We start from the raw sequence: 14963 nt of genomic DNA, 5'->3' as shown, positions 1-14963 counted from the left end.
GGAGGTTTTTGGCTTCCCGCATCCTTCAAGGAAGGTATGGAAGTCCCCCTGCGGCTTACCTCCTGCGAGACCCAGATTACGCCTCGATAATGAAGCCTTCTTTTTGAGTTTAGCTTCTCTTTTTCTTTATTTGGTGCGTTACAAGGCACTGGAGTCTTCCTGGCTGGCAGACTGTCTTCTTTGGGGGCTAGGCATTCGTCCTGTCGGAATGCACACGTGAATGGCGAGAATTGCCTAGGGTCGTTTAGGTTTTCCTGGGGGGATGGGGGGGGTGGAGTTGGAGCACCTCAAGGCATGCTTGTTCGCTCCTGTCCTTCCTTATGATGTCAGCCAGGTGCAGCTTCACGTGCACGTTCCCTCCCTTTCAGCATCCCTGGTGGTCGAGGATTTGTGCGCTGTCTTTGGACTGTCTCGTGTTGGGTGTGGAGGAGCTGGTTTCCGGGCCAGGATTCGGTGTGCTTGCTTCCGCAGCTCGGGCGCCGGCTACTTTGATGAATATGTATGCGCCGTTTCTGAGAGAGGCGGTGTCTGTTCTTCGCTTCTCATCTCGCGTGCTGACAGGCGGTGCTTGTCCAAATTTTGGAATCGTCGTGGGCCCTGGCTCTTAGATTTTCATCACCTTTTTGTCCATTGCCATTTGCAGAGTCTGCGGTGATGCATTTTCTGCAGGTGGCTTCATCTAGTTGACAGCCATTGTCAGACTTGTAGGTTCTCCGGGGAGGCCATAGAGGTCCTGCCGAGAAGGGTCCTGCCAGGTCTCGGGGTTCCTTCGGTTGTCATAAGCCAATAGTGCCAGATTCGGGGCTGGCACCACCTCTGGAGCCGTAGGCATCTGGTAGGCACAGTAATCGCTCTTGGCATTGGTTGGGCTCTTGTAGGGGTCGTCGGCCCTTTCGCAGGTTGCCCCGTTGACGGAGCAATAGGGGAGGATGCTCGCGCTGTTTGCTCTCGCCTGGTCCCACAATTTGAGGGCATTTCGGGTCGTTTCCTCCGACCTGCGGTGGCGTTGGGTCAGTCCTCCTCCTTCAGGGGGATTGGGGCTGGCAGGGCAGGCCTCTTCTCCTGTGCTGTCAGGTCATCCGGGAGTGGGTTCACTTGGGTGTGGTCGAAACGACAACGTCCCTCAGGTGAGTTTCCCACCTGTTTTCAGTTCCGAAAAGTCCCTGGCACTTTTGCCCCTCCATTTGGATGACCACTCTCAGGTCCGGCTGCTTTTGGAGCCGGGTGCCTGGATGGTGTCTCTGGACCTCCGAGACAGGTATTGGTTTTATAATTTTATTGTACATGTCCCGATTCATCCGGGGTTCAGTGACTGGCTCGGTTTTGTCATGGGGCAACAAGCTTACCTTCCATTCAGCTTGAATATGGACCTCGAGTGTTCACACGCCTTACCGGGTCGTGGTGACCTGTTTGCTTCTGTTAGGGGTTCGGGTTCTGGCTTACCTCGACGACTGGCTGGTGTGGGCTCCCAGCCAGTCTGCGTGTCAGCTCGCCAGGGATATGGTTCTTTCCCAGTTCGCCGGGTTCGGGATTCATGGTGAACTAGAGTAAGTCCCTTTTGGTTCCCTCTCAGGTTCGGACTTGGCTGGGTCTGGTGTGGGACTCTCGGACCGCTTCCTTGTCTCACCCTCCTACGACGCTGTTGCTGCTGCAGTCCCGCCTCTGGCTGTTTTTGGAGGGCACCCGGGTCACACGTTGGTTGTTTGAGCGGCTGTGTTGGAGCCTGAACTTTACAGTGCTGGTCTACCCATCAGGTCGAATCTGGCTTCGGCGGATGTTCTGATTTCTTTGGGGTCTTCCCTTCCGCCGCTCTCACGATCGATGGGTTCGGATCACGGGAACCTTGCGCCGGCTGCTGCGTCGCCGGCTTTCTCTGGGGGTTTTTCAGAGTTCTGTGCCGTGGTGCCTCCCCAAGCCCTTGCTCGATGCGTTCACTGATGCTTCATCTCTCGGCTGGGGTTTTGCGACAAGTGTTCACCAGGCCGGCCAGGGTCGATGGGGTCCGTACTCCCATTGAGCTCACAGCACGGCGTGGGAGTTTGCGGCGGCGTGGGAGTTTGCGGCGGTGTGGCATTCACTTCAGAGGATTTGGGTCGCTCAAGGAGCAACGATCCGGTTCCATTTGGACTGCTCCCCGATGGTTCATTCCCTGAACCGTGGGGGTTCGATGCAGTCCTTGGTTCTTTGGGGCTGGTAGCTTCGGGTGACTCGTCTGCTGAGTTCTCAGGGTTCGGCTCTCCTGGCGGTTTATGTTCAGGGGGGGTGTCAAACATCCTGGCAGACAGCCTGTTTTGGTTCCTTCCCCTTTCCACGGAATGGACGGTCGACGCCAACTCGTTCAGTTGGCTCTGCTGGACATACAGGCGCCCAGCAGTGGACCTATTCGCATCGGAGTGGTCGAGGTATCTGCCAGTTCATGAGGCACCCTTTCCAGACTGCGAGGCCGTCAGGGGTCGATGCCTTTCGGCTGGACTGGTCGAGGTGGAGTTACCTATACCTCTTCCCTCCGGTTCGGTTGTTGCTCCGGATCCTACCTCGGTTGGAGACTTACCAAGGGAGAGTAGTCCTGTTGGATCCTTGGTGGCTGGGCCAGCCTTGGTTTCGGGTGCTTCTCTCTCGATGTCCAAACCCGAGGGTCTTCCTGCGGCTCCGCCTCTTTCAGCAGCTCGGTCCGGTCCGTTATGTGGCTGATTCGATCTTCTCCTCCACTCTTTGTGTCTGGTCTTTTTCACATGGGTGTATCACCACTTGTATGGTGATCAGGTGGCTTAATTGATGGTGTCCCACCTGCGAGTTTTGTCTAGACGGCAGTATGAAATTTCCTGGCGGTCCTTTCGGCAATTTTTGTCTCTTTGTAGGTTGTCTTCTATTTCTGATTGGGTTGTTTTGTCCTTTCTCTCTTAGTTGTTTCAGGACTGTCATCTTGTGCCAAATACTGTCGCCTCATTTCGTGCGGTGCTGGCAGAGCCGCTGCAGCTTGCTTTCGGGGTGGATGTCACTTCTGCTCCGTTCCGCAAGCTTTCTTGGGCGTTGTTTTCCCCTCCTGCCTGCTCATGCGCCGCCTGAGCTGTCCTAGTCGTTGGAATGGGTGCTCTCTTTTCACTCTTCTCCTCAGCTTGTGGTTGCCCCCCTCGGTTCAGGACTGCTTTTTTAAGGCTCTTTTCTTGTTGGCATTGGCCTCTTGGGGTCAGGTCGAATAGCTTCGTGCTCTCCTTCGGAGCAGGGGTTTCTGCTCTTTCAGTCCTGGTGGTCGTTTCGTTCGTTTGCAGCCATCTTTTCTGGTGAAGAATCAGTCTACTGCTTTCCGAAGGAGTCGTTGGGTTGTTGTTGATTTGTTCGGCTGGGGGTGCATCATGTTTTGTGTCCAGTTGCGGTTCTTCGCCGGTATCTGTGCACCACCGCCTCCGTGGTAGGGGACACGCTGTGGGTGGACCCGGTTTCCCTTCTTCCCTGTTCCAAGGCGCAGATCTCCCACGTTGTTCACAGGATTATTCGGTCCAGCCAGCCTGCGGTCTATCCCCGTGCCCATGACGTTCATAAGTTCGCGGCTTTGGCTGCTGTTTTTGGGAATATGTCCTGGGCTGACATTCGGGCACAGGGCTTTTGGAGGTGGAACAGGTTCCTGGCTGCACGGTATCTCGTTAATGTTCCTAGGCCTTCTTGGGCATGTGTAGCCTTGGGTCGCAGGTTGCAGCCATTTGTCTCGACTTCGAGTTGAGGAGTAAGTGATGACAGCCTCCTGGGTAAGTCCCTCATTCTTTATCTTTGGTTAGGTAGCTCCGGGAAGCCAAAGAATGCTCTCCACAGAAATTAAGTAATTATCAAAAGACGGCACCAAACCATGAAAGCTACATAGTACCATCAAATGTGCAGAAAAATCAGAGGGCACTAATTATCACCAATGATGCCAATACGAGAACAGAAACACATAAGGCGAACGATATCAAAAGTATCCAATTCACCAAGAATTCTATCAAGGGACCGCGAAGGACGGTCGGAAAGCAATACACACGCTTGTCCTGGAGGCTCTCCACAGAAAACCAGCATTGAATGTAATGAAAAACCATTTTCCGGGTGAGACCCGGATGCTCCCCAGCATCCCTCCCTCCCTCCGGACTGGGGTTTTTCGAGTTTTTAATACTCGCCTTCTGAACTGAGGAGACTTGCCGGCGTGGAGGTCTGGGACCCCCCCCCCCCCCCCCCGTGTCCTTCCCGGGGAGGGGGGGTTGCGCAGACGGATGCGCGGCATTTGTGGTGACGTCATACTTGTTTCCTTGGTTTTGATTTAGGAGTTCTGGTGCTAGTTCGGCTTTCAATTTGCAATTTATTTGATCAGCAGTAGTTTGTTTTGAAATTCCTACCTTTCTGGGTGCCTGACCCAGTAGATGGCAGACAAAGTCTGCTTCCAATTACACGAGGGTGTCTTTAGGCCATTGCTCCTCATGCCTCTCTTGAGGGGGGCCAGGTTCTGGTTCTGGTCCCCGGTAGGCCGAGAACTCCTTTGATTGACTGTTGCCACGGTCTAATATATACACATCAGCCCAGTATAGCTCTGGGGAGCCTCTGGGTCTCATCCAGAAAATGGCATTTCATTACATTCAATGCTGGTTTTTTATGTCAATCATAAATGCTTACATTAACATAGTATTTCATCCATATTACACTTCAGTTATGGTACCACTAGCTTGGATAGGATTATTTGCTTAAGTATGGATAATTTTGCTGCCTCTTGCTGGGCAGCACAGAGGCATCTATATAGTTAACAGGAAAATGGAGATCCAGACGATATGGGTTCCAATATAGAGTAGATTTCAAGTCAACACAATCGGGCATTCACAAGTTGTCACACACAAATCTCAGTGAAATAGGAGAAAAGTGACAAAAACATAAGGAATCCCAATTCAATTTACCCAATAACTTTGTTTTAAGCAAAGCCGTTTAGTATGAACATACCTGAAACTTTCATGTTTGTCATTTTTTCTGGCATCATCAGACCACTCCAAAGAGGCAAAAAGCTTTTATAAGTTGTGACCTCATTCTTTAAGCCTTTCCAGGTGCCATTACCTCCATTACTCTCACTGGTGTTCCTCCACATGCCACCTTCTTCACCAGGAGAGGACTCTGCCTCAGGGGCGTGGGAGCACGTCAATACAATGGATTTGTAAACTGTAGAAATAACAACAACATTACACACACACACAACATGCCCTACACTTAAATACAAAGTACAGTATATACCATACAAAAGAGTAAATTATTTATCGATTGATCAAACTTCTTGTATCGTCAAAAATAGCCACAGAAGAAGAGAAGGCAACACAAAATTGTTGGGCTAGTGGAAGGTCTTAGATGCATTTTCCCGTATCAAGTTATATTCAATTAACACTTTTCCAGTAAAGCAGCTGTATCTAAAGAACCCTAAGCTATACAGAGCCGAGAACTGATGGTATTATCCGATTAAATTGGTTTCCCAAAAATGCTCATTATACTCATGGTAAACAAGACATAAAAATAAATATGGCAATGTATCAAAAGAAATAACTGACCAAATGTGTGGAGAAAGTCTTGAAAATATTCAGCTTTGCCATGTATTGCGTGGAACATCTTGAAAAGTGCACGGTATGCTAGGAACCTGCGGTACACAGATACCAGGGGAAAATTGTCCACCAAAGCCATTGCCAAATTTTGCACACTATCTATGATCCCCATGTTTATCTGAAACAAGAACCAAATAATGAACAATAAAGCACAATATACAATTATTGCAAGAAAAAAGTTTACATTTTGGTGAATCTTAACACTTTCGCGCTCTCCGCAAAGGTCACTCAGCCAACCGAATGTGCGCGCTGCGTTTTTATCGCTTAAGCGTAAAAACAAAAATGTGTATACTCTTTTTACTCTTCTGACCTTAGTTCTCATGCTACGTATTTCATTTTGGTACCAACGTGTTCGCAATAAAATTCTCTAGAAGAACATTAGTAAAATAAGTCACGAAACATACTGTATAGGGATACCAGCACCAAATAAATAACTACGTAGATGACTCGCCGTGAGCGCCCATCAGCAACAAAATGTTTTTACTCTTGGGATTGTAATCACCTCCACACTTGTTCTACAGCGTTAATTTTGGTATCAATGGACTCGCAATGAAATTCCCAACACGCTGATATGAATAGAAGCGTAGAATAATAATGCAGCCCGCCCGCAAGAGTGTGGGAAGTGGTGAAATTGTTACCCGGTATCGGTGACGGGACGACGCACGGCGCTTTGAAAGTTTATACTTATTTCACTCTCATGACATTAATTTTCTATGTACGTCATTCATTTTTATGTCAATGTGTTCGCAATAGAATGTTCTATGTGCCCATAGGTAAAAAATATCAACAAAGCGTAAGTTAGAATAGCGACAAATATAAAACAACGCTGGAACATATCAGTGAGCGTCAAACACACACGAAATATTTTTACTTTTGTTATGTTTGTCAAGATTATACTTGTTGCACACAGTTATTTTTGGTTGTATATTGATCGGAATAAAATTCCCTAAACAGACATATGCATATAATACATGATATGGGGGAAGAATTACCAGTATAAACGGCTAAAGTCACCCACCTGCAACCCGTTTGGGACAAAATACCATTTGATCGAAGTTATCCACACCTTTCATGAACTTATTGTACCATGCAGCCTAGTGGTGAGAAAGAGAGCCTCATAGCGCGCAGTTTGAAACAAACCCAAAGTAAATCGGATAAAAATTGAATTTTATACAAATATTTTAAAAGTAGACATAACTTTATGTCCACTATGCGTTTACGTTAGACGAAACCGAACGCGCCGGCGCGTCCAGATAGCGCGAAAGTGTTAACTTGGGTAGTTTCTGAATGACAATTTACATATTAAATACAATTATGGATCTTTATAAATTACTTTAATCTTAAACTTATTTGTGAATCAATTTTATTCTGTATCTCTGGTATTAAGTACTGTACTAAAAAGTGGGGCTAGCCAGGAGAAAGTAACATTCTACCCTACTGCAAGGATAGTCTAAGAGTGCCCTTCAATAACTCCTTAAACTTGGCACTGGGATTGCCAAGCATTTGGGGATTGAATCAGGCACCCCAAGAATCACATCAGCCTACCAGGTGCCAAAATCAGAATGTTATCATCTACAAGGCAGGGAAGTTTATGGACCAGAAACAAATCCAAAACCAAGAATTTTTTTTTAATTAATGCATCAAAATAAGCACATGCTCAATGAAAATTTGTAACACTTCAACTGTGATGTGCCTAGCCATCACCAGCTGGCAGGCCAAGTCTTCCACGGTCCCTACAAGCCATGGTTGCACCTTTCTGCAGGACACACAATCAGCTTTATACTTTCAGACAAGTGGTGTTGGTTATCTCTAATGTTTCACTCTGCATGAGGCCACTGCTTTGTTTTTGTCTCATTTCCTACTTCATAAATGTGTTTTGTGCCACCTACCCTGTGTGCGTCTTGCATTTTCATTTTACACTTGCTGTGTGTGTCAGGAATTTCTCTGGAAGCCAACTTGCATCTGCCTTCTTTGTGAGGGGCTTGGGCTATCGTTTATTAGTCAACTTCCTCTCAAATTCTTTTGTTTCCCAAATAGTGTGGGGAGGGGTTTGCTCACCACTACGAGGCCTCTTGAAGGGCAAGAGATAGTTGAAATGTGTCTTGTGTGGGCTACAGCTCATCCTCCAAAAAACCAGCATTGAATGTAATGAAACACCATATCCTGGGCGAGACCTGGAGGCTTCCCAGAGCTATTCAGGCTAATATAAATAAATTAGACCTTGGCATTAGTCACAGCGAATGGAGTTCTAGGCTTCTCTTGAGATTATCTCGAGATGATTTCGGGGCTTTTAGTGTCCCCGCAGCCCAGTCCTCGACCAGGCCTCCACCCCCAGGAAGCAGCCCGTGACAGCTGACTAACACCCAGGTACCTATTTTACTGCTAGGTAACAGGGGCATAGGGTGAAAGAAACTCTGCCCATTGTTTCTCACTGGCGTCTGGGATCGAACCCGGGACCACAGGATCACAAGTCCAGCGTGCTGTCCGCTCGGCTTACCGGGGACCATGAGCTAGAACTCAGCCCTTCCTCAGAGAGGCATGAGGAGCAATGGCCTATAGAAATCCCCATGTGGTTAGAAGCATTCTATGTCTGCCATCGACTGGGTCAAGCACCAAGACAGGTAGGCGCCCCAAAACTAACCCTATCTGGTTAAAAAATTGCCAAGCCAAACTGCTGGACAACTCCCCAAACAAAAAATAAGCAAACGTGCATGAACGTGACAACTGTCACCACACAACTATCTGTGCAGCTCCCTCCTCCCTGGGAGGGGGAAGGGGAAGCCCTAGACTCCCGCGCCGGCTATCCACACCCCCAGTTCCGAGGCTGGATATCAAAACACACAAAAACTGCCAACCAGAGGAAGGGAGGGTTGCCAGGAAGTCTCCAGGTCTCACCCAGAAAATAGAGTTTCATTACATTCAATGCTGGTTTTCTGGGGAAAGCCCCTTCGGCTCCCCGGAGCTACTTAACCAAAGATAAAACAAGAGCGACGTACCCAAAAGGCGATCGCCACTCACTCCTCAACTCGAAGTCGAGACAACTGGCTGCCTCCGCTGACCCAGTGCAACACATGTCCGACTAGGGCCAGGAACATTGACTAGGTAGTGAGCAGGCAGGACCATGTTTGACCTCCAAAAACCACGTGCCCGAATGTCAGCCCAAGATATGTTACCAAAGACGGCAGCCAAAGCAGCAAACTTACAAACATCATGAGCACGAGGATAGACTGCAGGCTGGCTGGCCCGAATAACCCTGCAGACGACCTGGGAGACCCAAACCCTGGAACATGGAAGAAGGGAAACCAGGTCAACCCAAAGTGCGTCCCGTGCCACCGAGGCCGTGGCGCACAGGTAACTTCGAAGGGCCGCAATCGGACACAACAAATGAAGCACCCCCTAGTAGAACCAACCAAGCATCAACAACCCATGGGCCCCTCCGGAGAGTAGCAGTCTCATTCTTCGCCAGAAAAGGAAACGGCTGTAAACGAAAAAACCTACCACCAGGACCAAAAAGAACAGAAACCTCTGTGCCAGAGAAGAGCATGAAGCTCCCCAACCTAACTCCCAGAGGCCAATCCCAACAGGAAGAGAGCCTTAGCAAAACAATCTTGAACCGAAGGGACTCGCCACAAACTGAAGAGCAGAGAGAAGAGAGAGTACCCGGTCCAACAACCAAGACAGCTCAGGCACTGCACGAGCAGGCCAGAGGTGAAACAACGCAGGAGACAGCTTGCAGAACAGAGCAGAAGTAACATCCACCTCGAACGCAAGCTGACGTGGCTTCTCCAGCGCCGCACAATACGAGGTGACAGTATTTGGCATAAGATGACGGTCCTGAAACAACCAAAAACGGAAGGACAAGACATCTTGATTCGAAACAGAAGAGAACCTACAGAAGAAGAAATAACAAAAGGACCGACAGGAAACTTCATACTGCCGCCGAGATGAAGCATGCAGGTGGGACACCAACGAAGCCACCTGTTCACTATACAAATGGTGATAGACCTGCGTCAGAAAGACCAGATGCGAAGACTTGAGGAGACAATCGAACCAGCTACATAATGGAATGGAACAATCCGCTGAAAAGGGCGTAGCCGCGGGAAGACCCTCGGTTTGGACACTGAGCAAGCAGCGCCTGAAACCAAGGCTGGGCCAACCACCAAGGGGCCAACAGGACTACAGTGGTACTTCAGCTTACAAATTTAATCCGGTTCCCAGAGAAGGTTCGTAACCCAAAAATTCGTTAACCGAAGCAAATTTTCCCATAAGAAATAATGTAAATAGAATTAATCCGTTCCACACTCCCAAAAAACTTAACTTCAAAGTAAATTTTATACCAAATTCGCCCAAATCTTTAGTACTAAAGAATGTACAAGTTTTTACTTACCTTTATTGATGACTTTTGTTGGCGTGTGGAAGATGGTGTTAGTGTTTGGAAGTGGGGAGGGTGTTAGTGTTTGGAAGGGCAGGCCCCTTCCATTATAACATCAGGCAGTGATTATAACTGCCTGACACACTGAACGAACCTTTTTGACATTTTTCTTTCTGAGGGGGGGGGGAGGCCTGTTCCTGGAGCCATCCAGGCTGAATGGATATGTATATCTTCCTGGCATCAGTCAATGCATGGAGTTCTTGCCTACCGGGAACCCCAAGCTAGAAACTGGCCCCCTCTAGAGAGGCAGGAGGAGCAATGGCCTATAGAATGTGGTTGGGAGCATTCTATGTCAGCCATCGACCAGGACAGGCACCCAGAAAGGTAGGCGCCCCAAAAACTCTTATTCTGGTAAAACTATTGCGACTGAAGGCTGAACATGTGGACAGAACTCCCCAAACGAAAAGTAGCAAACTAGCATGATGTTGTCATGTCGCCCCACTCCTGTCTGCGTAACCCTCCCCCCCTTCCCGGGAGGTGGAAGGGGAAACCCTAGACTCACCCACCGGCGACCCAACTTTCAGTTCTTGGCTGATGGAAGTCTGGTGCAGTCATGCCTCTGGCTCCGGTATTTGTTTCAGTTCTGTGCCTTGTGGTGTGGGCTGTCTCTACAGGTGGTGCATGAGCCAGGAGACATATTCCACGGTACTCGGGCTGCATGTGCTTGGGGTTCCCTTCCCTAGGTGCCCTGTAAGTACTGCACTTGGGGCTTCCTTCCACAAGTCACCTTGGGATCTACCTCCGCTGTCCTGTTTACTGCTCGGTATTTGGCCGCCCTTGGGGTCAGGCTAGGTTTTTTCTTACCCTTGTTTGTCACTGGTAGGGGCACAGGGTACTGCACAGCTAGTTTTTACAAATGACAGTGGCTGGCTCTGTTCCTCCTGGGTATGTTATCCTCTTGCAGGGTTTTTCCTTTGTTTTTGTTCTCTGCCTGGTGGGGGGGGGGGGATGAACCTTTGTGGTCCCCCTTTGCTGTTCCTGGGGTATATATATCTGTATTTCTGTGTCTGGTGGTCCTCCCCCACTTGGCCCCCGTGTGCGGACATGTTCCGGGGGTTCAGCTATAGAAGTTTGTTTGGAAGACTTGGGCGCCGGTTCGCAGTACCCTGCATGGGCTTCCCTAAGTGTGTACCCCATGGCTAAGGGCCCTGGGAAACCCCACAGGGGCTACGTGGTCTGATGGATGTGACCCGTGTCCCCCCTCGTGTCTTGTGAGTTTAAAGGTTGCTCTGTTTCCTTGTCTCAAAGTGACACTCATCGGTTTTGTCTCCGCCATGCTGCCTATTGGATTGATAATTGTTTTGACCCCGAGTCGTGCGACATGTGTTGTCTGGACATGCTCCCGTTCACCCAAGCCACTGATAATGATATACAGGGGCAGGCAGCTGCGGCACTGCATGCTAGGTTCAGGTTGCTGCAACACTCTAGGTTGGTTGCGGCCCTGGATGCCCCGAGACTGACCCGTTTTGGTTATAGGGGTCCGGAATTGGGGGAGGGAATCGCTTCGGCTCCGGTTCTGTCTGCTCCTCCTCGTCCTTCCCTTTCTGTTGTGCATACTTACTTCCGGCTCCAAACTGCAGGCAGTTTTGGGATTGGGGCAGGGTCTGGTTGGATTGAGACTCAGGTGGTCTGAGGGGTTTTCTTCTTCTAGGGTGGTGGCGGAGGCATTTGAGCCTGTTCCTCCAGCCGTGCCTTATGGGTCTGACCAGTGGGCTCCCTTCCTTAGTGTTTTGTACGGCTGCCCCGGCTTTTACGTATGGGGCTGGGGCATTGGGGGAACAACTCAGTCCCAGGTCCTGTCATACGGGTTCCCGAGGTTGGGGAGGGGTTGCCTGAGGGGCCTAGACCTCATTTTGCCCCGCTTGGGTTTTTGTACCCTCAGAGCAAGTCTTGCAATTCCTCAGAGTGGGGGTTTTCCCTTCCCCCTCTGCGTTCATTTTGGTCTCGGGTCTACCCTTCCCTGGGTTTGGTTCCGTGTCCCTTCAGGTCCGTCGGTTCCTTCCTTCCTTCCTGGGTTTGCTTTTCACCCCTTTCCTCTCCTTTTTCGCACTTATGTCGCATTGCTGTTCCCTTCATTTTGGGATCCCTGCACGTCCCTTGGTCTGGGGTGTCTTTGAGCCCATATGTGCCGCCAAGCGTTTGTGCTTTCTTGTCCTGGTTCTCGTTTTTTCGCGAACCTTTTCGGTACCTCCAATATTATTGGAACGTCTGTCGACTTCCAGTGAGGTTTCCCTCCAGTCCTCCTTTTGAATTCACATCGTCTCTCCTTCCTGTTTCGACATTCCTCATATTCGTTATGTACGCCTTGCTGGTGTATGTACGATATGTATACATACAACTAGTGTACGAACCGCGCCTCCTGGAACACGGGTGATGCGGTCCATACCTCGGGCGCTGGGGCCGGGATGATCGTTTTGTTTCTGGGCAGTGTACATGTGTGTTGGTGTTCAGCGTTCTTTCTCATGGATTCTACGCCATTTTAGTTCCTCTTATCTCTGGTCATAACCTCCTGGATACTCGGGGTGTTCTGGGGCGAATGTGGGGCGGCTCTGAGTGGCGCTTCCTCCGCCTTTGTACTGCATGCACCTCGTCTTCTCCTACTGGGTGCGTACCTCTGGACATTCTCCACTAGGGATGCTCCTATTCCCTTGCACGGCTCCACTGCGTCGTGCACGGTGGTGTGTTTGTTTTGCAGGTGAGATTGTAATGTCTGACGACTCTGTTGGCCGGGTGCTGGTTCTCACTGTTTGGTGGGGTACTCACCTCATTGTACTTCCCTAGTTGTGCTTGCGGGGGTTGAGCTCTGGCTCTTTGGTCCTCCCTCTCAACTGTCAATCATCAGGTGTATGGATTCCTGAGCCTACTGGGCTCTACCTTCTCCACATTTGCAACTATGTATGGAGTCTGCCTCGACCACATCACTTCCTAGTGCATTCCATTTACTGACTACTGACACTTAGAAAGTTCTTTCGAATGTGTCTGTGGCTCATTTGGGTAATCGGCTTCTGCCTGTGTACCCTTGTGCGTGTACCACCCGTGTTAACGTGTTAAATAATCCATCCTTATCTACCCTGTCGCTTCCCCACTTGACAAGGTAGCATCATTGACACCTAACAGGGGTGTTAGGTGTTGTGTGTTTTGCCTGGACACTTTGCGTGTGTCTTACAGTGACTACTTTGTCCGTGTATCTTATTCTTCATTGCATTGTGGGGCACTACCCCACATTTTGGTGCTTTTTGTTTAGTTTTTCGGTGTCTGGGTCTTTTCTCATTATTTGGACACTAATTTGTTTCCCTGGTCCATGCTTTGTGTCCTCCTCCTTTGACTCGGTTTCTGGTCTCTAGACACTCCTTCCTTGCCTATCTTCGGTGCACTCTGATATACAGGGTGTCCCTCTGTGTATGTGTGACCACCCACGACACACATTGTGGTTGGTCGTATACGTTATGGTACCGGCTGCTACTTGGTCCGTATTCCGGTCTTTTCCCTGCCTATTTCCGTTTTTTCCCCCCTTGTTACGAAATATCATATCGTGTTATTTCGTCGCATAAAGGCAAGGTTATTTAATAGTAATACGTTCATTATTACAGGAAGAACGAGGTTAACGACCATGGAGGTCGTTAACGGTCAGCACGGTATGGCTCGTCTGGTGGCGGGAATTTCTGTTAGCCAATCAGAACCACCGGGCGAGGTAACGAGTGCTGGCCGGAGCATGTGGAGAGACAGACATCTACTCCCCTCCATGTTTGACCAACTGACCCAACTGTTCCAGTATGCTCCACCCTCACCAAAGGAGACGGACGTGAGGACCTAGCGGCATGGTAGACGTCTCTGAAGTCGTGGAAGTCACCGCCTTTGATAGTTAGAGGTCGGCGTTGAGGTAACACACAGTTTCCGAATAGTGGTACAAATTACGGAAAAGTGGATGCTCTATAAGTGGGAAGAACAATCGGACAAGAGATGACCATTTCATGGTCGCAGTGTCTCTATATGTATATAACTGTACTTATGTAAAATGCCTTAATATATATACATGTTTTATATTGTATATAATGTGGATCGAGATATATCCGAATATATCCATGATGAAGTTTTTATACAAACTTATTTCTTGTCCTTTGTCAGACCTCAGCCCAAAGTGTGTCGCACCTGACAATAGGTCCGGCTGAGGCTGATACCTGATCAAATTAATGTACTGTTATATTACAACGAAACATAAGATAAACACTCAGAACAAACCTATTTTAAATGTGTTGGGTTGTCGACAATTCGATCCCAACACCCTCTATGCTACACATGGCTGTGTATCTTTTCCTTTTCCAGCATGTGCGTTTTTGTTTTCTTGCGGTACACGTTTTGCGTAGTTCTCCTCCTGTATACCTCAAAGACACGTGTGTCATTCTTCCCTGCAGGAGCTGGTTGCGCTGCTCCTTAGGGTTATGGGGTCGCTGTTTTTCACTTCGTGTCTCGTGTTTTAATTCGTGGTGCTCGTTTCCTTGTTGGCCTCTGCCTGGATCCTGGCTCCTCGGTGTTTGGCTCTGTTGGTCTTTTAAGGGTCCTGGGGGAGGGGGGGTTCCACCCGGGATGGAGCGTTTCTGCTCACCTGGGCTGGGTTTTTTTCAGCTCGCCGGGATTGGGTTCCTGGTTCCTTGGCGGACAAATTCCTTCCGTTTTTGCCAGCCTTGGTTGGGAGCTCTGTTTTCCTCAGTTCCGATCCTAAGGGGCTTTTTGCGGCTCTGCCTCTTCTCGCGGATCAGTCCAGCCCTATACGAGGCTGGTTCGTTCTTCCCCTGGAGTCTTTGCGTCTGGGGTTTTTGTCTCTTGTTCTCGTCGCTTGTGTGGGCACTGGGGGGTTTCGTTGTTGGTCTCCCACCAGCATGCTTCGTCTCAACGGCAGTGTGTAGTTTCCTGGCGGTCCTTCTGGTTTTCCTATC

The 14963-nt window shown here is 49.3% G+C and overlaps 1 protein-coding gene across 1 annotated transcript in view; it reads right to left on the bottom strand.

Annotated features, from left to right (window-relative positions):
• LOC123764810 (DNA-dependent protein kinase catalytic subunit) overlaps positions 1-14963 on the bottom strand; it is a 746996-nt gene that overhangs the window by 556803 nt on the left and 175230 nt on the right. Inside the window, exons 9-10 of the mRNA XM_069302649.1 lie at positions 5547-5715; positions 4954-5166 (exon numbers count right to left, since the gene is read on the bottom strand). Of these exons, the coding sequence (XP_069158750.1) occupies positions 4954-5166; positions 5547-5715 (382 nt within the window). The remainder of the gene's footprint in view (positions 1-4953; positions 5167-5546; positions 5716-14963) is intronic.

Source organism: Procambarus clarkii, chromosome 48 (assembly GCF_040958095.1).
Source record: "Procambarus clarkii isolate CNS0578487 chromosome 48, FALCON_Pclarkii_2.0, whole genome shotgun sequence".
NCBI classification, from domain to species: domain Eukaryota; kingdom Metazoa; phylum Arthropoda; class Malacostraca; order Decapoda; family Cambaridae; genus Procambarus; species Procambarus clarkii.
The sequence above is the reverse complement of the archived record's forward strand: the minus strand, read 5'-3'. Positions and strand labels throughout refer to the sequence as shown.